The sequence below is a fragment of the Nyctereutes procyonoides genome, unplaced genomic scaffold (genome assembly GCF_905146905.1).
Source record: "Nyctereutes procyonoides isolate TBG_1078 unplaced genomic scaffold, NYPRO_anot_genome, whole genome shotgun sequence".
NCBI classification, from domain to species: Eukaryota; Metazoa; Chordata; class Mammalia; order Carnivora; family Canidae; genus Nyctereutes; species Nyctereutes procyonoides.
The window spans coordinates 13,733,412-13,756,806 of NW_026575048.1; the positions used below are offsets into that span (position 1 = coordinate 13,733,412).

The 23,395-nt window shown below is 38.0% G+C and overlaps 1 protein-coding gene and 1 pseudogene across 5 annotated transcripts; both read right to left on the bottom strand.

The window, feature by feature from the left end:
• Window positions 1-106: 106 nt before the first annotated feature.
• NT5C1B (5'-nucleotidase, cytosolic IB) lies at window positions 107-23,241 on the bottom strand. 5 transcript variants are annotated; one of them, XM_055327608.1, is made up of 11 exons: window positions 23,209-23,241; window positions 20,865-20,954; window positions 20,346-20,528; window positions 19,590-19,727; window positions 18,318-18,323; window positions 17,601-18,074; window positions 17,140-17,307; window positions 15,753-15,882; window positions 12,992-13,114; window positions 12,388-12,572; window positions 107-3,237 (listed from the first exon to the last, which is right to left on the bottom strand). In XM_055327608.1, the coding sequence occupies exons 1-11, from the start codon at window positions 23,239-23,241 to the stop codon at window positions 2,914-2,916; spliced, it is 1,854 nt and encodes a 617-aa protein (XP_055183583.1). In that variant the 3' UTR covers window positions 107-2,913. The 5 variants fall into 5 exon arrangements, with proteins under 5 accessions (XP_055183583.1, XP_055183584.1, XP_055183582.1 ...); XM_055327609.1 differs by lacking the exon at window positions 18,318-18,323 and having other exon boundaries at window positions 20,346-20,478; window positions 20,866-20,954; XM_055327607.1 differs by lacking the exon at window positions 18,318-18,323.
• Window positions 16,259-16,359, bottom strand: LOC129511221 (U6 spliceosomal RNA; annotated as a pseudogene).
• Window positions 23,242-23,395: the final 154 nt, after the last annotated feature.

Consider the following 23,395-nt stretch of genomic DNA (forward strand, 5'->3'; position numbering starts at 1 on the left):
GAGGGTGAGCACAGCACCCAGAGCGGTGGTGGTCGACCCCATGGCAATACCTAATGAATATTTTGAGGTTGCAAACCCCACATATCAGGGCTTGCTTGGTGTGCTTTCCTGTTAAGGACCCCCGGAACTTGTTACCCCCTCAGTGCTGGTGCCTTTCACCCTCCGGAGAACGAGTGATGTCCGCCCTTCTGGGGTCTGAGGAAGGGCTCTTTTTTATTATGATGAGGCGAAGAACTTAGCAGCATGAACCAGTGGGAGACAGAATGGACCGGTGGTTCTCAGGCTTTAGTGTCGTGTCCGGATCCCCTGCAGAGCTCGTAAAAACAACACAACCCTCCCGCCCCGCCTCCCCCAGTTGAAGGATCTGGGTACCAGAGTTTAGGCTTCAACGGGTTCCAGATGGGACCTGAGACTTCGCATTTCCAACAAGTTCCCAGGTGATCCCGACGCTGCTGGTTGATGGACCACAGCCTGAGAACTGAAAACCACGGCGGTGTTGATGTCTATAGCAAGAGTCATCCTCCAGCGGTCTTAGGCGATGCTGCTCGAGATACCCTGGGAAAGCCTGGACTTACTGTAGACACACACTTCTGAGGAGGTCCGTTCACAAGGGCTTCCACGCACGCTCCAGGAGACGATTAAATGTAATAATGGAAGTGCAAGTGCTTTGTACACTGTAAAGTGATTGAAGACTGTCAGGGCTTATTGCCACAGGGACCCATCTTCAGGCTGCAAATGTCATAGCTTTTGACCAAGCTTTTCTCAAGTCATCATTCATTCATCTACTCACGCATCCAATATGCGCCAGACCCCGAGCCCTGTGAGAGTCACAGAGAAATAGGATGCCATTTCTGCCCTGCAGGTGCTTATCGTCTGGTACAGAGACCTCCACTGCCACAGCCCCCGTTATAGAATCTTCAGGGCAAGAGAAGAGACACACAGCCTGTGTAGTTTGAAATAAACTCCCTACATTATTTTGATAGACACTTCTTCACTCCTGTACATTGGGGAAGGATATAACATGCAGTGAACAGTCGCATTACAAATAGAAGAGGGTTAGAATGTCAGGAGAAGGTTTCAGGTGAGTGCTGAAGATGGAGCTCACAGGTGGAGAGGAGCACTGTCCCTGGTGATTCCACAAGGCACCAGAGCAGAAATCACCAGGGATGGGCCCTTATTCCACCCTTTCTGTAATTTGAAGCTGCCTCTCAAAGTCAATGATCCCAGAGCATCTGTTTCCTCTTTTTCTATCTATCCATACTTTTACTTCAAAGAGGACCTCAATTCTATGGTCTGACCACTTCCAGCCCATGCAGATCTCTACCTTTGTGACCTTCTCTTGGTACTGAGGACAAAAAAGCCCTCTTGTGTTGACTATATCAGTTTTCATGCTTGAGTTACTTTACCAGATTTTTTTTGAGATTTTCAATTTCCTAAAGGATGGGATTATGTCTGAGTTTCTTTTGTCGTCTTCACACTGAAGAACGCATAGAAAGTAGTAGGTACTGAATGAGGGTCATAACTGATATATGTTGGACTAGCTTACATCAAATTAAGAAGCAGGGCAAAAGCTATATGTCAAGCAGCAGTTTTCTCGAGGTAGAGCTGGGGTGGAGTATGTATACATAGTGCACTAGAGATAGAGGTGGGGATAGAAAGAACAGGAGAGGGCATGAAGAGGAGAGGAGGAGGAAGGAAATCCCCAGATCTGCTATGTAACTGCTGTGTACTTCAAGCATAGAACTTAATGGAAAGACTAATCTGTTCAAGATGGGTCCTTTGGCCATGGAATTAATAAGAACAACTTGATGTGGAAGGCTCTATAACATAGAGAGGGTAGACAGAATATAGCTTTTGAAGTTAAGGCCTGATTTTGGATCTTAGTTCTGCCATTTATTAGCTGCACATTATGGGACAAGCTACTTTTTCTTTGTGAGTATTAAGTTCTTCGTTGATAAAAATGGGGGTAATAATAATAATACTCTGTTACAAACATTTGATTTGTAAGAAAATGAGGTGGCATGAAAATAACCAGCTCACTGTGCCTATTATAAAATGGATTATGGTTAAAAACTGGTCAATGTTTCTTGAAAACAAAACAAAAATAATAAAAGAATGGTAACAGCGAAAGTCTAGGATATAGGATACCATACTTTATGTTACATTTTGAAATGGCAGCCAAGGCTTTTTCTCCTGTGTAAACCTTGGACCTACCTGCTGGCCCAGAGCTAAAGATTTCAAATATGAAGCCTTGTAGTCCAGAGGCAATGGACCCACCAGGTAAGCTTCAAAGGAGCTTGCTTACCCAGGAACTTCTGTCTGGATCTCATCTTAGATGGAAAGTGCCCGATATGAATAACCTGCCGATTTATTTCTGAATAAGCAGTTTCAGAATTGGTATACTTATGCAGGTGGAGTGACTTTTTAATTTTGTATTGATTAAAAAGCTGGTCATAGAGGCAACAGAATAAACTCTAATTTTCAAGAGTGTGTTTAACCTTACTCTTTCCTTCCTTGAAGACCAATATTCTACAGTGATGATGGGTAACAATTCATTCTATCTACCAACATCCAAAAATGAGCAATGCTTTGTAAAACCAACTAGGCTTTAGCCTTTCAGCATTTAAGCATTCAAGTACTAAGCTTATCCTAAAGAGTCATCATTATGATTTACCCATGAGGGTAGTAGGTGCAGTTGTATTCAACAGCACTGACAGCTCAAAGAGAAGTAGTTGAAGGTAACCTGAAAGTTCAAAATGTTTTCAAAAAAATCAAAAGGTAACCTCTTTTCCAAATGAACTAAGTTCTGGCCTGATCTTCTGAAATACCTATCTAATAACCTAGAGATCCACAAAAAGTGGTTTCTGTAATACCGGACTCACTGCTTTATTTCTCCTCTCCACCCCTAATTGTTCATTTTTGATTAATGCCATAAGGTACATGAGCTGATATGGTGCCGAGCTTCTGTGCCCCTTCAATGTGGAACATGTGGTCATCAAAGAAAATGTGGGGCCTTATCTTCACCAAAATGGGACCTTTGGGGGCTCCAGCAAGGAAAAGAGCTTCGTCTATCTCTAGACCCCAGCGGCGAAGGGTTTTCAGCACACGGGCGCCTGAACTGGCTGCACTCCTGGCTGTAACCAGGTAGGTCCTGATAGGGCAAAGTAACCGTTCGTCTTTGGCATAAAACTTCTTTTGCAGTCTGCCTAAATCTTCCAGAAAGCCTTTTAAGGGACCCTGTAAAAGGAACATATGTCACAACTGTGATCCAGTGAGCTAAAGGAAGTGAATGCTGAAAAAAAGCAGAGGCTTATAAGAGCTTATAAAAGGATATAGTACTGCACTAGGCATGCAGTATTATAACACCAATGGAACAATCCTGAAATTCTATGCATTTATGTGAGTATATTTCCTTGTAGTATGAAACTATCCTTGCATTCCTGGAATGAATGTAGGATGACTGTATAATTTATTATCTTAAATATTGGTGTTTTAAGAGTGAAAGAAGTTTCTATAAAAATTTAAACCAGGGCAGCAGACGTAAATTATCCATGACAAAATGGGATACTCTGAATAAAATTTGGTTAATCACCAAAAGAACTATTTTAGTTTTCTTTTTGTGAATTGCACATTTTAATATTATGAAGTATACTCCTTTATTTAGTTCAGTGCCTTCTGGGCTTGAATCTAACCTTGTCTCATATTTACAGTTACCTTTATGATCTTCAAACTCACTTTTATTTTCAACCTTTCTGAACACTTAATTTCAGCTGTTTTCTGGAATAGAACAAGAATTGGGTTTTGCTATGTGTTCCGATCTGGAAGTCTTAATTTTTTAAACAAAGTAGAATTTTAGGCCACTTACATTTATTGTATTATACATATATGTGATGGTTGTTTCTTATGATCTTTATTGCATTTTCCTTGTTTAAAGATTTTAAAGGATTGTTCATTGAATGTTTTTTTTTTTCCTTTGTGCATGTGTGTATGTGTGTTTTATCTAAGATTTAGGAAGGTTTGTATTCTTTCTTTCTATTGGTTTCTTTGTAACTATGTTTTTGTAGTTCTGTTTTTTATTTTTTTAATCCAGGATCTATTCTTTTTTTACAATGTGAAATAATTAAATCACATCATAATTAAATCTCTCTTATCCTCTATTTCTCCTGCACCACCCAATTTCACTTGTTCCCTCTTTCTCAGTGTTTACATTTGCATTATTAAAGATTCTTATATTTCTGTTTATCAGCTTTACATCTTATTCTTTGATCACCTATTATTACTGAAGATAACAACATACTTACTCTTCCTTAGGTATTTTCCTCCACATTTTTCCAGTTTTCATTAGTTATATCATTTCTACATTGTTAGGACACATAATGTGTGCTTTCTTTTCTGCCACCATATTCCCTACAATTGCTTTAGTTTTAGTTCTGGGATTAAATATATTCTGTGCCCGTTTGTCCCTTTGTGTTTCCAATCATCTACATGTTGGCCAAAATGTTGTCTTCTAGACTAGTTTTCTCAAGAAAATCTTATGGAAATAACAATCCCTGATATTTTCAATTGTTGATCTATATTCTTTTTACATGAATGAATTTTTAGCTGGGTATAGAATCTATGATTTATATTTTCCTTCCATTTTCTTAGATTTTTTAAAAAGATTTTATTTATTTATTCATGAGACACACACACACACACACACACACACACAGGGAAGCAGAGATACAGGCAGAAGGAGAAGCAGGCTCCATCAGGGAGCCTGATGTGGGACTCGATCCCGGAACTCCAGGATCACACCCTGGGAGCCACCCTGAAATCCCAGATTTTTTTTTTTTTAATAAGTAATGCTCCACTGTCTTTTTCTTTCGAGTGCTGCTGTGGAGAAGATTGAGGACAGCTTGATTTTCTTCCCCACTCATATGTGCAGACTGCCCAAAGAATTACTTCTTCATCTTTGATGTAAAACAATTTTACTAGGGAACATCTCCAATTTTATGATCACTTTGTTCAATTTCTGATTATATAATGTGGCCTTTAATCTTTTAATAGTTTAATGTATGCATTAAGATCTTATGACAGTTTTGAGATGTTTTATTGGTTTATATTTTTATATAAATTTGCATCTTTGTATTTACTACACACAACCCTCTCCTTCCCTCAGAATATAATGGCAGTGTTTTCTTCAGGGATTCCATTTATGTATATGTTTTCTTTACCTGTGATCTATTTTGTCATTTTTCCTCTCTAAAAACTTATTTTTCAACTCTACTTATTTCCAGAATTCTGCCATTTAGCTTTTTTACTATCTGTCCCCTGATTCTTGCAATTCTACTCTATGACCCTGACTTGCTTTATTAAGTTTTTAAAAGTTATAGTAAATGTTTAGTGATATTTTTTATCATACTTTGGCTACTATTTCTAGTGAGAGATCTACGTGTCTTATTAGATCTTGCCATTCTTTCCCTTTTCTTAGTATCTTTGCTTATATTCTTTGCTGGTTCTGTTTTTATTACTTATCACTGAAACAGATTGGTTTTCCTTGGAACATTTTGAGGATTTATGGCAAAGGTAAAAGATAATATTCTAAGGCTGACTTGCTTTCATAATTCCAAAGATCCCCTCTTCTCTGCTGTTCTGGAAATAAATTGTTTTTTTTTTTTTTAATAAACATGGCTTATTTAGATGATCACTATCTGTTTTGATCTAAACATTATTTAGATCACTGTTTCCCTGAGGCTGCATATATCAGGAAAAAAACAAGTAATATTCACTTTCTAAAGGTGAAAGACATATCTATATCTATCTCTATGTATGTGAAAAAAAACTATTAACTTTTTTTTTTTTGCAACAGTAGTAAAGGGGGTATAGTAACTATTAGCAGGAGCCACCCAACTCACAATAGTTTGGCTTTGAAACACAGAGGAATACAGTTCTCCTTGAGTGGTTTCCAAAGGGAGAAATAGGGACAAGTCAGTTTATGTTACTATATTCAAACCAGGTATCCATGTCATCCTTTCTTATTTCTATTTTTGGGTATGTTTTATAATTTAAACATTTGCGCAGCAGTAATGGTATATAATTTGTCAATAAAAATATCAAAATATGAAGTAAAGTTCCTAAAAAATACTTTTTGAGAAGCTATATGATTTAAAACATTTGGAATCTGCCTAGGATGCAGAAAGTTAGAAAAACTGATGATATTCCTATCTAAAATAAGAAAAAGCCAGATAATCTAAGAAAAAGATCAGAACATTTATTGAGCCAATTAGAGAGCTGAGGTAACAGGGCAACAGAATGACATGAAATGTAAGGGAAAAAAATCTAAGGGAAAATCTAAAGTTATCTTTAAGGACAGATGGAATTCAAGAACTGGCAACTAGCACATCTTTGGCAAAGCAATGGAGGAAGACATACCAGACACCATAAAGGCAAGTATGAAAAATTGAGATAATTTTTTAAAAGGCCAAATGTGGACTAATAAAAGTGCAAAGAAGCCCTGAAAGCCAGATACCCAAGAAACACACATTTCCTTATAGGTTTTTTCAATGGACTTCACTAGATGCTTCTAAGGAAAACTGTAGGCAGGATGGGAAATGAAAGAATGCAATCATTGTTAGTGCAGGCGTGGAGGAGAGGAGCAGTCACCACTCTGAGAAAAGACTAAAACTCCACTTGCCCTATGTTTCCTAAGTAACAAAAGTTTTACACTGCCAGAATAAGGGCTTTAAACACTGTCACCCCTAGGGCGCAGGTAAAGATCCATTACTACAGGGGAAGGGGAAAGAAACAAAAGTCTTCACCACTGGAAGTGGGCCTGGAGATGGCTGTTGAAGTAAAAAAAAAAAAAAAAAAAAAAAAAAAAAAAAAAAGTTGACTATTTTCAAAGTGCTGAAAGAAAAATATGGTAAATGCAGAAAACTATATGTGGTCAAAATAAAATATTTTTCAAAAATGAAGGAGAATGAGGAGTTTTTCAAACAAAGAAAAACAGAGCTTTTGGTAATAGCATATCTGTTCTACATGCAATGTTAATGGTTTTCTGGCAAAATAGCTATGATAACAGTGAGAAACCTGGATCTATGCAAAGAAATGAAGATTTTTAGAAATGGTTAAAATGAAGATTAATACAAAAGTCATATATTTTATCTTATCCATATTCATTCTAAAGATAATTGATTACCCAATGAAAAATAGTAGCAAAGTACTGTGAGTTGATAGTATAGGTGAAAATAAAATGTGTGACAATAGCATAAAATATGGGAGGAAGGGATTGGGAGTATCCTGTTGTAAGATTCTTACACTGTACATAATGTGGCAATATATTGTTTAAAAGTAGATTGTGCTTACTTAAAGTTGTATGTTGTCAATCCTAGCGTAATCACTGAAAAATTTTAAATGTGTTATAAGTTAATAGTGAAGATAAAATGGAATCCTAGAAACATACAATACATACAATAAATCCAAAAGCAAAAAGTAAGAAAAGGAAAAAGAAACAACAGATGAAACATATAGAAAAAAGTAGGAAGATGGTAGATTTTAATATTAAGTAATGATCATATTAAATACAAATGATCTAAGAATAGCAGTTAAAACACAAGGATTGTCAGATTGTACAAAAAAGGCAACATGAACTATATATGTATACTATCTACAAGAAAGCCAATTTAAATACAGAGACAATATAAATGTAAAAACAAAAATAGGATAAAAATAAAAATTATAGAAAAGATATACAATATAAACACCAGTCCAAAAAAAAATACAAAGAGCAAAAAGCTTGTGTGATTATGTGACTTTCAGACAGACAGACATTACATAATGAAAAGGGATTATTTAACCAAGAATTTATAACAATCCTAAATATTTGGGCACTAAGCAAGAGAGATTAAAAATACATGAAGCAAAATGTATATAATTGCAAGGTGAAATAGATTGATCCTCAGAATATACTTCAAGACTTTGACACTGCCTCCTCAATAGTGGATAGAAGATAGAAAATCATTGGCAGTATGGAAAATCTGGGCAATATTACCTGGCTAATACACTGTCAACTTAATCTGATTGACATTTTTGACTACTCAATAACACAGAATCAGCATTCTTCTCAAGTAGCCATCAAGTATTCACCAGGATAGGCCATATTCTGGGCTCTTCAACAAATTTAAAGAATTGAAATCATAAAAAATATATATTCTCTATATATACTTAGGAGTCAAAGAGTGAATGACCTACCCCAAAGATCAGGGACACGACAACGATGTCCCCTCTTACCACTCTTACTGAACCCCATTGAATGCACTAGCAAAGGTATTAAGGCAAGAAAGGTAACTAAAAGACATACAGAATGGAAACAATGAAATAAAAGTGCTTTTATTCCCAGTCAACATTGCCTATGTAGAAAATCTCAAAAAAAAATCTACAAAAATTTTTCTATACTAACTGGTGAGTTTAACAAAGTTGCAAGATACAAAGTCAATATGCAAAAACCAATTGTATTTCTGTATATTTACAACAAACAGATTGGAAATCAAAATTTTAAACTATCATTCACAATAGCACAAAAAATATGAAATACCTAGGTATAAAATCTAACAAAGTGTTGTGATAGCTGTATACAAAAATATTTGAAACACTGTTGAAAAAAAAAATCAAAGATGACCTAAATAAATGGAGGCGCAGTGGTTTGGCGCCTGCCTTTGGCCCAGGGCGCGATCCTGGAGACCCGGGATCAAATCCCACGTCGGGCTCCCAGTGCATGGAGCCTGCTTCTCCCTCTGCCTGTGTCTCTGCCTCTCTCTCTCTTTCTCTCTCTCTGCGTGTGACTATCATAAATAAATAAAAAAAAATTAAAAAAATATAAATAAATAAATAAATGGAGAGATATATAATGTCCATGGACTGAAAGACTTGATATTAAAACATCCCCCTCCCCAAGAGTAAGCTAAAAATTCAGCACAATCATAATAAAATATTCAAGCAGAATTTATTTTCCAAGGATGGACAAGCTAGTTGTTGAATCTGTAAAAAATGCAAAAGACTCAGAATATCCAAAAGAATTCTGAAAAATAACAAATTTGAAGAACTCACACTACCTAATCTCAAGACTTAATATAAAACTGTACTAATCAAGACAGTGTGATATTGGTAAAAGCATGGGCACCTATATTAAAGGAACAGAGAGCTAGTCTTTCCCACAAATAATGCTGGAGCAATTGGAACATCCATAAGCAGTAAAAGTGAACTTAACCAACACTTTGCACGAATACAAAAGTTAATTCAAAATAGATCATAATCCTTAAAAAAAACCCCTAAAATTACAAAATTTTGTAACATAGGAAAACATTAAGAAACATAGGAAATTTATGTGACTTTGATGGTTTTTAGATATGACATTAAAAGCACAATTCATGGGCAGCCCCGGTGGCTTAGCGGTTTAGCACCACCTTCCACGCAGGGTGTGATCCTGGAGACCTGGGATAGAGTCCCACATCAGGCTCCCTGCATGGAACCTGTTTCTCTCTCTCTCTCTCTCTCTCTCTAATAAATAAATATAAAATCTTTTTTTTAAAAAAAAGCACAATTCATCAAAGGACTAATTGATAAATTGAACTTCATCAAAATTATAAATTTCTGTTCATTGAAAGACACTGAAAGAGAATATATAAAGAGAATAAAAAAAACATGTTTATCTTGAGACTAAGAGAAAATATTTGCAAAACATATCTGCTAAAAGACTTATATCCCTAGTATGTTAAGAGCTCTTAAACTTCAATAATAAACCCAATACAAATGAGCAAGACATTTGAACAGATATATTTGCCAAAGAGTACACATGATGGCAGATAAACACCTGATAACATGTTCAATACCATTTGTCATTAGGGGAATGCAAAATAAAACCACAATGAGATACCATTATATATCCACTAGAACAGCTTAAAAGAGGCAAACAAAAAACAACTTGCCAGTACGAAATACTGTTAAGGATGCAGAGCAACAAAATCTCACATATAGAGCTATTGGGAATGCAAAGCTATCTGGTCATTTTGGAAAATAGTTTGCCAGTATCTTACAAAGTTAAACATATGACCTAGCGACATATATACCATATGACTTAGTAATCTTACTCCTAGTTATTTACTCAAGAGAAATCAGATCTTAAGTTTATATAGAACCTTGTATCCAAATGCTTAAAGTGGCTTTATTTATAAATGCCAAAAATTGGAAATAAGCTAAATATCCACCCAACAGGTAAATGGACAAAGAAAATGTGGTACAGTCATAAAAGAGACTCGTACTCAGCAATAAAAAGGAATAGACACTACTAATACATGGAATGACGTGGATGTATCTTTTTTCTTATTTGAGAAGTCAAATTCAAAAGATTATATCCTGTGTGGTTCCATTAATGTGACATCTAGAAAAGGAAAAACTTTGGGAAACAAATCAAATTAGTAGTGGAGAGATAGATCCTGAAGATTGCAGGGTAGGATGTCTACAAAGATGCATGAGGGAATTTTGTGAGTATAATGAGTATTTTGAGTTTGGTCATCATTTCATAATTGTATACACTTGTCAAAAAACGTTTAGAAGCATCCACTAAAAATTATGAATTTCACTATATCTAAATTATACCTCAATATTTCTGATTAAAACACAGACATACACACACACGATTGGAGACCACTGGCTGAGAATGGTGAGATGAGGTAGGCATCAAATCAGGAAATGTCTGTTACTTGCTGTGGTGCCACACTGGAGGCTTATAAATTGCACTGAGTGGACAAGTTAATCCTGTCCAGCTGTCTACTCCATCTGAGATGACTAGAACATTGTCATGACCAAGCCGCAAGTCCCATGATCAACATACTTGAAAGGTTTGGGCAGTAATTTCACCTCATAACGTCTTTCTCATCAGTGGAACACACTGGCAAAGCCTGGTCTTTATAGAAAAGCTACCCTCTTCTATGTAAAAAAAAAAAACAAAAACAAAAAAAAAAAAAAAACAAACCCAACATCTTTATCCACTGCCAGAAGGACTGCATAATGAAACAAGTAGGTTTAATAGAAATTTGTTGGGTATTCCAGTAATAACTAGTATTGGGCTTCAAAATTTCAATCGTTTAATGGGAAGAAAAATTTCTTTAACTTGGAAAAGGGAAATGATTAATGCCAAATCTAAAAGAAATTTGAATTATTTACCTGTAATGAGAAAATGATATTTTAAGATTATCTTGAAGTAATTATGTTTTTGAAGTTTTTTTTTTTAAGTGTTCTTTTTCTGGAACTCTTCCAAATTTCAGTAATAGTTAAAGGCTACTATACAATGGCCTCTGAATTTCAGCAAAGCAGACTTTAAGTAAAATACAACAAAAGACTTTCCTCTCAATTTGTTAGCATTAAGCAACTTCATAACATAAGATCAAGGCTTCAAAGAAGCTATTATGGAGGGGCCATGAAGTTATATGCATGTACACACACACACACACACACACACACACACACACACACTCTCTCTCTCTCTCTCTCTCTCATACACACAGTTTAAATATCACTTGCTATAACATGAGGTGAGTTAGTGAAACTTTTCAGCTTTCAGTTGGTCTATTTATATTTTTAGAAGTGTAATGAAAATAACAACTTTAAGTTTATCTTAAGTTCTAGAAGAGCTAAGAAAAAAAATACCAATTCTTTGGTAAAATTCTTAGATTAAAATTAAATAACCCATCAGTTCAGACTCAGTTTGGAGAATATTTTGATGTTTCAGATTTCTTTGGTTCAGAAGTTGTAAGTTTTGTTCATTTCAGACTGTGACTTTAACACTTCAGTTCATGGACTGATTCCAAAAAAACGAAATATTCAGTTTCATTTTGATTAGGTGTTCATAGCTTGCACTTGTTTGAGGCTCATTATTTTGATTCAATTTGAGCTCTCAGTTGTGCAGATTTTCTCAATTAAGTAATGCTGTTAGTGAGTTTGAGGTTTATGGGCAAAGAGGTCCACAAATGTTTACTGACCTATTGGAAATCATTTTACTATTCTGGGAATTTATTATGTAGAAATGGCTCACTGGTAAACCATATTACCTCTATTACTTATAATTTGGAGGTGAACTCATTATCACGAGAACATCATAGAAACACTTCCAAAAAGGCTAGATAAAAGAATGCTAAAACAAAACAAACAAACAAACAAAAAACCCAACAGACTAGTAGATGTTTCAAAATGAGGAGTTCATGAAAGGGAGAAAAGTATGAAGGATAAGAAAGGGAGCAAAGTGTAAAGAATAAGAAATGAGGAGTGGCCTGCCTAAAATAATTTAAACTATGTATATCTGTATTTTAGAAAATAGGCAGATGAAAAATAATTAGAACTCACTGAACCTACCTGAGCAAGAGGCTTATTTTCAAATAGTGTTTCATGTTGAAAGAATTTGTCCAGCCCATACTCCTTGGCAATATGTTCAGATTCGTCAGAGAAGAGGACGGCATCCCCGTCAAAGGCCACACGGAGCTGTGTGTCACAGTAAGCCATGTCTTTAGCTCCATCAAACATTGTTGCAGAGGCGATCCCTGGCAGACCATGGAGATTTATTAATACTTTTCTCAGGGGCATCAGTTTCTTCTACCATTTTAATGATTAAAGAAAAAGAAAAAAAAGGTCCGCCCAGACCTCACAATATTTTTGTCTAGCTAACCTGATGACTCAATTGCTCTTTATAACCACACATCTCAAAACAGTTGTCTATGCACTGCCTCCATTTCTGTAATGGATGGGAAAGTGTAAAATGGGTTTAGGACAATCACTGAGAATGTCCACTTCCAAGAAGGTCAAAAGCTCTAAAAGACGGATTTAGGGGCTGCGACTTGTGGAAACACCTTAGCAGAAAATTTAACAAGGACATAGCCATATAATCATATATGAAGCCCAATGAAAGTCCACACTAGTGCAAACCTCTTTATTAACTTGAGGGATAAAACCCAATGAATACCTTCTTGTATTGCTTCTTGTACTTTTTCAGAATCTGCAGAAAGATACAAGTTGGTAAGATATGCCTTCAAATAGCCAATGGGGCTTTTTCCACCGGTCAGACAGAAGCGGTCAATTAGTAAGCCTATTATTGGGCAAGAAAGACTTTGTTATGTCAGAGACAATATCCTTACTTTAAATGTAAATCAAAGTTATCTTAGGAATAATTGAGGAATAACCTTAGGAATAACTTCCTTATTGAGGTTTTAGAATTACCTTTGTAGCACTAATAATAAAAAACTGCTGTGTTACATATAACAATTATATTTTAAATTATATTATTATTTTATATAATAGTGAATGTGTTTGGTGTATGATAGCTTATTAAGTATGTTCACATAGACCATGCCAATTTACACTCACAACAGTTGTATGATAGGCATTATTATCATTGTTACAGAAAAGGATATTGAGACACAAAGATTTGTCTAAGCCCACTGATTCACAGTGACTCTTGTGACTAGACTAGACAAAGTTCTCTTCCTTCAACCACAGGCTCTTTACTTGTTGAAAGAGATAGTTAATGTGTGGCTTTATTTTAAGCACTATTTCTGTATTTCTGGAGGGACAATACAATAGTAATGACAAGCACTGCTAGGGTTTAAGCTGTTTTCTGAAAACAACAACAAAAGGTCTGAAATTGTTTCTGGACTTGAAACTGTATATATTTATTTGTTTATTTATTTTTAAAGATTTATTTATTTGAAAGAGAAAGAAACCAAGCACGGGGGGTGGGGTGGGGGAGGGCAGAGGGAGAGAGAATCCCGAGAATCCTCAAGCTGACCCCCTCCCTGAGGACTTGATCCCAGGACCCCAAGATCTTGCCCTGAGCCAAAACCAAGAACCAGCTGCTTAGCTGAGTTACCCAAGTGTCCCTTGACTTGAAATTTTAAATATAATTTAAAATTACACTAAATATTAAAATGCCATTATGTGTCTTTCGAATCAATAACAATTAAAAAACAAATGCTAGATATTGGTGAAAGGTTTGTGACATAGGCACCTATTTTTACTTTAGATGAAAGTATAAACTGGTACAAGCTATCTAGAAAGTAATTTGACAATATGTATCAAGAGCTTTTATTGGTTTATACTTTTTGACATTTTCTATCTTATTCTAAGGGAATAAACTGAAACTCTGATATAGATTTACGTGTAAAGGTCTCAGTTCAAGATTGTTTATAAGAGCACAACACTCTAATGATTTGAGAACAATTAAATAAAGCATAACATTATGCATATGATAGTATATATCCATTCAAAGTGGATACATAGTGAACTGTGTAGCTGTATGTGATATAAAGTAGAATTTTGTGTCTTGTCAGTTGTTTTTCCTCTGTATGGATTAACAGAATAGTAGGGTCCATCCATCCACAGTTAAGGTTGAAGTGTTTGCTATGATATTAACAAAATACCTTTTTTTTCACTTAAGCCAATATTGGGCATAAGTGACACAAAAGTGTATTCGTCAAACCCTTAAATAATATTAATTTAATGATCAGAAATAATTTGGTGGCATTGAGGACTTCAGAAGCAATTAAAACATCATCTCCCTTTTTAAGGAGATCACAGTTCACTGAGAGCCAGGCATGTAAAACAGAAATGATAATGTAATAGGTCATAGCAGAGGGAGATACAAATTGCCTTCAGCACCCAGATAATGGAAGAAACTAACTCTTCCAGGTGAAAGCCTATTGTTTCATGAATAAAGTTGCTTGAGAAGATGAACTCAACCAGCTCATTAGCAGAACTGATAGGTACATATGATTTCTTATGCCCTTGATGGGCTCAGTTTGGTGAAGAATCGATAGACCCAGGTTACCTACTAAATTGTGTAAGACTGTGTGTTGTAAAAAATAAAAGGTTTAGCATAGATGAGTACTATGATCTCTTCTCAGGTTGTAACACTATGAAAGCTGCTGTTTTGAAAGGCAACCATTTTTTAAAGTATGTCTCAGACATCAGACTTATAATTAGGATAATGTAAAACTCATAAGTTGTAAGACAGCTGGATTATTTATAACTATGCCCACTTTAAACCTTGAATTTAAATATGCAAAAGTTCAATGTTACTTTGACTTGACATATCCATAAACCTGGATAGGTACTTAGAAAATAGTCTAAAGCTCCCCAAATAACAAGTCGAGTAATTCCATAACAGGAAAATGGGGATTTTCTCTTAAAGTATCCAATATGCTGATGGAAATGCCATGAAGAACCTAGAGTCAATCAAAATTTCCATATTAAGGAACAAAGATAATTTTGCTGGCATGGATATGGATTTGATGTGTGAGGAGAGCAGTCAGGGAGAATCAGATTGTAAGAGTGGCCAGGAAAGGTGAAAACCCGTAAACCTCAAACACGGATCTGTGGTGAGCAAGAGGTTTGATCACACAGGGAAAGCCTCTGGGTTGATGGCTCCTTGAAGTCAAGTTTAGAAGTGAAAAACATAAAACAGAGAAATATATTGCGGGAGCTGGGATTAAGACTTTGAAATTCACACTTGACAAGTTAAGTCCAGAGCTTTCGGCCCAACTCTATGCTGAAGTTAAAAATGAACATGGCCTCTCTTTCTCTGACATAGGCAAATAAACATTCCTCACGCAGAGGGGGGTTTCAGTATCAAAGACACTGCATTAGTTAGGCCACAGTTAGCAAAATAACATGGCTTCTCTCTTCCAGAGCAGCAAGCTGTTCTTCCACATGGTATTTATTTTACTTACCATAGTGATTGACGCTGTTTATAAGCCGCACTCCCACTTGGGCATGGTTATTAGTCATCAGTACAATATCAAATAAGTCCTGTTCGTTAGGATACAGCTCACGGAGTCTAGCATTGACATGCTGCAGTGCCTGCAGGTTACAAACATGAATGCATGTAAAGAGGGCCAGGCAAGGTGGGCATTGAAGTCTGAAGTCTGGAGAGAAAAGATATCATTGGTGTCAAATTCAAACTCTGAAGACTCTTCACTGAGAGATCGTGGTTCCTTGAAGGTGGGGTTATGCCACTCATTTCTGTACTTTCAGCCTCTTATGCAAAGGACTTCAGTTAATGTTTACTGAATAGATAGGTAATGTTTGTTGAAAATTGCTACATTTGGTTTCCTAGAATTCTCTCTGTGGGGTAGGCAGAGAAAAGGATTGGGATAAAACCCTCTCATGCTTTGTCTAATTTTTTTTATTTCTAAAATCTGCTTTTCTTTATCATCTGGTGATTATCATTTATTGTGAAACTATAGAATGCTTCCTGAATTTGCATATTATCCTTGCAAAGGAGACATGCTAATGGTTTCTGTATTGTTCCAATTTTAGAATACATGCTACCAACACGCTTTGTCTATTTTCTAAACATGAGTCTTTAGAATAGGTTAGTAGTTTCTTCCCATACTTCTAAAATGCCCTATAATCACTTCCTACTCAGGGATCCCTGGGTGGCTCAGGAGTTTAGTGCCTGCTTTCCACCCAGGGTGTGATTCTGGAGTCCCAGGATCTCTGCCTATGTCTCTGCCTCTCTCTGTGTCTCATGAATAAGTAAATAAAATCTTTAAAAGAAAATCACTTCCTACTCACACCTTGCAGAAGTGGCATTTATTTCTGCCTGGTTATAATGTTATTGTGTAACATTTGTATAAGTTATATAGGGGATCAGTGTTAGGAGTTCAGAGAACCTTACATTTTCAATTAAAATCATGTCAACCAAGATCATCTTGATTTCCTTAATATGTTATATTTGGATCAAAAGCAGCTAAAGTGAATTTCATCTCATTTTAATGAGGCATTTTGTTTCTACTACAGGGATTGTAAACTCATTATTGCTTCTGGTTACCATTCCTTCTAGGAGGGAAACAAAGGTGTTTCTTAAAGGTGTCATGATTAGAACTGCACTGAGGCCATCTCAACATCCCAAATCTAGAACTGGAGGCCCTTTCTCATCAGTCTATGAGCCTCTATTGGAAGCATAAGCTGACCTGGGGTCAATTTGAAAAAGACAAGGATTACAAGAGTGGACCAGGAATTATCTGGGAACCTGGATGAGATCCCAAGGGTTTTCATGGGTCCTTCCCTCTGCATCCGGGGTCCTGCAATTCCAAACACAGTATAACAGCGTACCTTAACAAAGCGGAACGCAGGCCCTGGGGTCAGGATGACATTCTCATTGTTGAGCTGATATTCCATGTACTTTTCTAGACCCTCTTCCTCGTAGATTTTCCTGCCGTCCATCATGTTGAAAAGAGCCCGGGATGACACAGCGATGGTGATAGCATTCTTGGGTTTGGGCTACAGAGAAGGGCGCCATTGGGAGGACAGTCAGCCACACAGATGGAAGGGATCAGGAAAGGGGCTCATGCCAAGGCAAGGTGGGAAGAAAACAGCGAGGCCCCTGTTGGAGCCCTGGGATGCTGGAGACAGCCAAGGGCTGGGATTCCCTCCAACTCCTAAGGCTGCAGGGGTAGGGGAGAAGCTGGGCAGGACTTCCTACACATTGGAGAGGAGGGAGGCTGGGGGAGACTCAGGCTTGCAGGGTTGAGTGGAGGGGAGTCTCAGATACCAGGTGGGCGGACCCTTCTCACCGGTCGGGGGCGCGAGCAGCTCGGGATCTTCTCATACAGAGTTTTCACCGAGGCCCAGTAGGCTTCCTCCTCCTCCTCCTCTTCCTCCCGTTGGTGCTGCCGGGGTGGTTGAGGCAGTTCGGACAGACAGTCGCGGTCCAGCTGAGAGGAGTAAGTCGATCTGCGCTGGGAATACGACTTCCATTCGGTGGGGGGCGTGCGTGGGTAATCCCGCAGCTGCGAAGACTCCCGGGAGTCGCGGATATCCCGCACGATGCCGTGAGCCCAGGCTTCGGGATTCTCATGCATCCTGGTGCTGCGCCGGGATGAGCTATGGGGCTCCGGGGGAGTGGGAGGACGGGAGTCGAGAGGCATGGGCGGCGTGGATGGCAGAGGTGGCGTGGGCGGAGAGGCCTGCTCTGACAGCTGCTCTGGGGACTCGTGCTGGCTAGGGGAGGCTGATGAAGTCCGGGAGGTCGTGGAGCTATTGGGGAGCTGGAGCAAGAAAGTGAGTCTGCATTAGATGCGTATCTGTCCCCATCTCTAACCAGGAGGAGTCAAGGAGCCTTCCCCTCCCCTCTATCCATTCATAGCCCTTAATTTGATCCTAGTCAATCCTAGCTCCTTTCAGTGGGGCTTGAAGGGGCTCAGATGTTTCAAGGCCCCAGTTATTGGCTATTTCAGTTACATGGACACAGAGATAGACGGTTCTTATTTCCCTCTACCTTCCTCCAGCACCTCAAGCTTTTTTTTTTTTTCCCCCTTTGGAGTTGATAGGGCACAGGTCTTCTTCCTTGCTTGCCCTTAGGCAGCTGGCACTTAGTTTGCAACGTTTGTTGCTTCCTTTGCATTTGCTCAGAGACCTCCAGGTAGGATGGAGGGCTTGAATACAGGTCCTTGCTCACCACTGCCTTCACCTGTGACCTCCAGTTAATTCTATGAGCAACTAGACCAGACGTTCTCACCAGCAGACTCTATAAAACACCTGGAGGTACCTCTCTCTACATTGCCCTCTGATTAATGCCATGATTGCTGGGAAGGTTGGTGGATTGGAGAACCAAGCATCTCTCCATTGCCTTCAGAACTCTGTGTGCCTTGGAGCACCTGGGTGGCTCAGTGGTTGAGCATCTGCCTTTGGCTCAAGTCTTGATCCTGGGGTCTTGGAATCAAGTCGCACATCGGGCTCTGCATGGGGAGCCTGCCTCTGTCTCTGCCTCTGTCTCTGTGTCTCTCATGAAAAAATAAATAAAATCTTAAAAAAATAAAAGTAAAGAAAAGAACTCTATGTGCCAATGGAGCTCATTTGGAGAGAATCATCTTCCTAAGTAAAAAGGAAGAATTCTAGAGAAAAAATACCTTTATGAAGGTGTGCAATGAATTATTAAGCATCTATATATTATTTCAGTTTTTATGACTGTTTCATGTGTTTCAAAAGGCATATTTTTGGTTAGACTATTGAGCCACTTTTCACAGAGATACATGTTTCCTAGTGGCTAGGTCTGTGTCTTGTCTCTCCCTGTATCAAAAACTTGATCTCAAAACTAACATTTTCTTTTCATGGGGCCAGGCCTAGTTAAGGGACCAAAACAACACACAATCTAACACTTTTCAACAATTTATCTCTTTTGTTGATTTTTCCACTCCATCTTCTAAGGTTTGATTATTCAGTAAATAGTTGTTGAAGGAAGGAAGGAAGGAAGGAAGGAAAGAAGGAAAAAAGGGAGAAGCCAAAGGGCTTAATCATTAAGTGTACAGCTTATAGACCTTGTGACCCTGGGCTTTAATCTACCTCTATTAGTGTTATTAATGTGAGATCTTAGGTAAGTTACTCTGTGTCAATTTTCTCAACTTAAAATGGGGCTTATGGGGTTTTTGTTTGTTTGTTTTAATGATGATTGAATTAGCTAAAACATGTGAAGTACATAGAGGGGCCTGGCACATAGAAAGCATCAATAAATGTTAACTATTATTATTATATCATGTTCTCCATAATTTTATATCCATCTCTACCTTAAGACTGGTGCTCTTGCTTCTGGGTTCGTCTATTGATGGACCTCTGGTAGATGGGCTCCGTGAAGTTCGGGACCACTGATTTCGCACAAGGAACCCTCGGGAATCAGTCTTTGGCAATGATAATTCCTGTGATCCCTTTGGAGGAGAGAAGAGACCCAGGGATGTAACACCCCATCACCCACTCCTGCCATGCACATGCCTACAGAACAACTACTTCAAGCTGAACATAGCAGAGCCCAAAGAGAAGGTCCTTGTCCTATATGGCTTAACTCAACCTTGGCCCTTACATGCTATTCTAGCTCTGGCCCAATCCTAAACTCTCCAAGGAGCAAAAAAAATAGAGATCTACCTGGAGGAGAATCCAAAACTAAGAAACAAATCTGATGTCTCATATTTTTTCACCTGTGGCTCTTCTTAAATGGAAGATGGCAGAGTTGACCATTTTCCTTCCCTTTTTCTCATTTTCTCCCTTAAGGTTAAGCCTGTTAGCTGAAGCTAGGAAGACATATATATTTACCATTTTTGAGCACACTACAAAGATGAGGGCAGCTAGCACCTAAGTGAGGCTGCAGCAGGGCTCCCAAGCAGCTGCCTAAGAGGGAATAGAGCATTCTATAGCTTTTCCTTTGGGAGGAATCAAACTGGAGGATCCTATGGAGAGGCAAGTGGAAGAGTTTCTATTCCCCATATCCTTCCCCTCACCCAGATTGCCTGTGGCTCCCCTCCAAAATCAGTAGTTTGATCTCTGCTCACCCTGATCATGGTGATCTGCCGGCCCTGCTCCCACAACAGGCACATGTGAATATAAATACGTATTGTGCGGCAAGGGCCAAGAGGTACTGTTCCCTCAGCTGCACAAAGGCAGCGTCTACACGACGAGTGACCTCGCATGGGGCAACATCTCAGCAAGTGATTCGGACTGACTGCACGCCTCATCTGAAAGATTGTGCAGAAAATGGTCAATGCGATGGCCAGACTCCCCTGCCCTCCCTGATTTGAACAAAGACCAGTCTCCTCCCATAGGCAGAGCAGAGAAGGTGGCTGTGGTTTCTAATTATATATTCTACATGAACATGGGGATGTGTACTGGTGGGGAAAGCAGGCACCAGCTTCTCCTAGTTTGTCCTTAGCCTCTCCATAAGGATATTAGATATCCCTTAATAGAAATCTTGGAAGCTCAGTCTTATCTTCCAGAACGTCCCTGCCCCCTCAAATTTTCTGTTATGCTTTCTGCTCTGTTATTCTCTACCAACTCTTAAGAGGTCAGCTCACCTGAGTGCTCAGACGAACTCCTGATTTGTCAGAATCCTTTCTTTTCTCTGTGTCTATGCTGTCTTTTGAGTTCTTCGATCCAGTCTCATTCTTAATATGGAAACAAAGAATGTTTATTAATTAATCACAGGAGCATAAGAAACCTTGGGTTTAGGAATAAAAGGATAAACAAAAATTAGAATTTGTCTCTTTGCCAATATAAAGAAACATATGTACATATATATATGTATATACATGTATGCATTTTAGACATTTTCCGTCTTGTTCTAAGAGGCATAAATAAAAATAATACATATCAGAGAGCTATATAAACAATTTTTAATATATAAATTTGTTGGTTTATAGATTTGAGGCATGAGGCATTTATCATTTTAAAAAATGATGCCAGAGGAAATACTGTGGGATGTCTTTCCAGAGCTCAGTAGGACTTTGATTTAAATGTGAAATTACTCATACAGAATAACATTTATTTTCTCTACTACTCTAAAGATTGCTACTTAAGGAACTTTTCGTTTGGCCATGAAACTTCTTTTGTTTCTTTTTTTTTTTTAATTTTTTATTTATTTATGATAGGCACACGGTGAGAGAGAGAGAGAGGCAGAGACACAGGCAGAGGGAGAAGCAGGCTCCATGCACCGGGAGCCCGACGTGGGATTCGATCCGGGGTCTCCAGGATCGGGCCCTGGGCCAAAGGCAGGTGCCAAACCGCTGCACCACCCAGGGATCCCTGTTTCTTTTCTTAATAAACCTGAACTCCAATCTTCTGTGGATCTAAGCCTCACCAATATTAGCTGGATTTTTAAAATCAAGGTTATTAAGCCTGTGCAGATCTAACCTTCTGTACATATTTTCTAATTGTTCATACCAGCTAGGATGAAAAGAGGTTTCTTGTGAACAAGCTAAGCTAGTTAGGCGAGAACAGGGAGATAATTCATGTCATGGTCACTATTCAAATATGTTTATTTTCAACTGTGGGAAATATCATTGTATTGGAGCATTATTTGTATTGTTTCACGCTAACTCAGTAGCTATAATGTGATCAAGACTATTGTTATTTCCTATTTTAAGAGCTCATCTTCTAATATGGATCAATGTGCTCAGGAGCAGCATGTGCATTATTTCCTTTTTGCGTGCTCGCTTCGGCAGCACATATACTATTTCCTTTTTGCATCAGTGTTAGTTGGACATTTGAGTCTGTGCCTACAGAGAATGGCAGAGGTGTGTGGTCCTAGAACTGATCCTGAAACCCTTCCAGCCATTCCTTACATCATCACCATGAAATCCTGTCATTTATAACTGCAAAAGATATTTAAAACTCAGTTCCTCTTCTCTGTCCCTATTATCATTGCCTTGTTCCAGATCTCAGATCATTATGGGCCTTCATTCTTAGAATTATAGACTTTTGATTAGGCTTCATAACCTCAAATCCTCCCTGATTTCTAGATCCATAGACCCCATCTATTTAAAGTGATATTTATAAAACATAAATCCAATTATGCTTCATTTCTGGTACACTCTTCACTCACTTTTTTTTTTTTTTATTGACCAGGAGCCTCATGGTGTATCCTGTCTACCTCCAACTTGCCCTCCACTGTACACTTTTATAGGTATGTTTGCTTGTGCTAAATGACTTGTATTTGCCTACATATCAACCTGTTTCCTTGTAACCTCCTCTTCTCTTTAATGTTCTTCAAAATGCATCTCAGCATGACCTGGGAGAAGTTGCACAGGCAACACATTCCTTTGTGTTGCCTGTGTTTTTTGTACGTACTTTTACTGAGCACTGAATTGTACTTTGTTTATGTATTCTCTTTCCTACTATGCTGTGCATTCTTCAAAGATAGAGTATTTTCACTTCTTGTCACTAACATATAAGCATATGCTCAATAAATGCTGAATTATTAGATTGACTTATCCTGAAGGTTTTTTTTTTTAAGATTTTATTTATTTATTCATGAGAGATACAGAGAGAGAGAGAGAGAGAGAAAGAGAGAGAGAGAGGCAGAGACACAGGCAGAGGGAGAAGCAAACTCCATGCGGGGAGCACAATGTGGGACTCGATCCTGGGACTCCAGGGTAGATCCCGGGACCCCAGGATCACACCCTGGGCCAAAGGCAGGCACTAAACCACTGAGCCACCCAGGGATCCCTCCTGAATGCTTTAATCCTCTTTTGCTCCATTTTTCATATTCTTTATTTTCTTTCCATTTACTTCACTTGTAGTCAGTATATGAAATGATTTAATTGTTGCAGAACATTCCCAGAGGTAATGGTATTTACATTTGTTGATGTCTGCATTTTCTTAGCTCTATGGCAAGATTCTAGGACCATTCAATTCACTCACCTTCTTTTTTTGTTTCAGAGATGTTTGACTCATTTCTTTTCACTCTTGAATTTCTTTTGTTGTTATGCAGGTTTTCCTCTCCCCAGCTCCATTTCCTGTTGTTTCTGTTGCTCTAAGTTTGCATTTAGAATGTCAAATTTATGACATCATATGTGATTCCATAGTAACAAACTGACTCTGAATATGT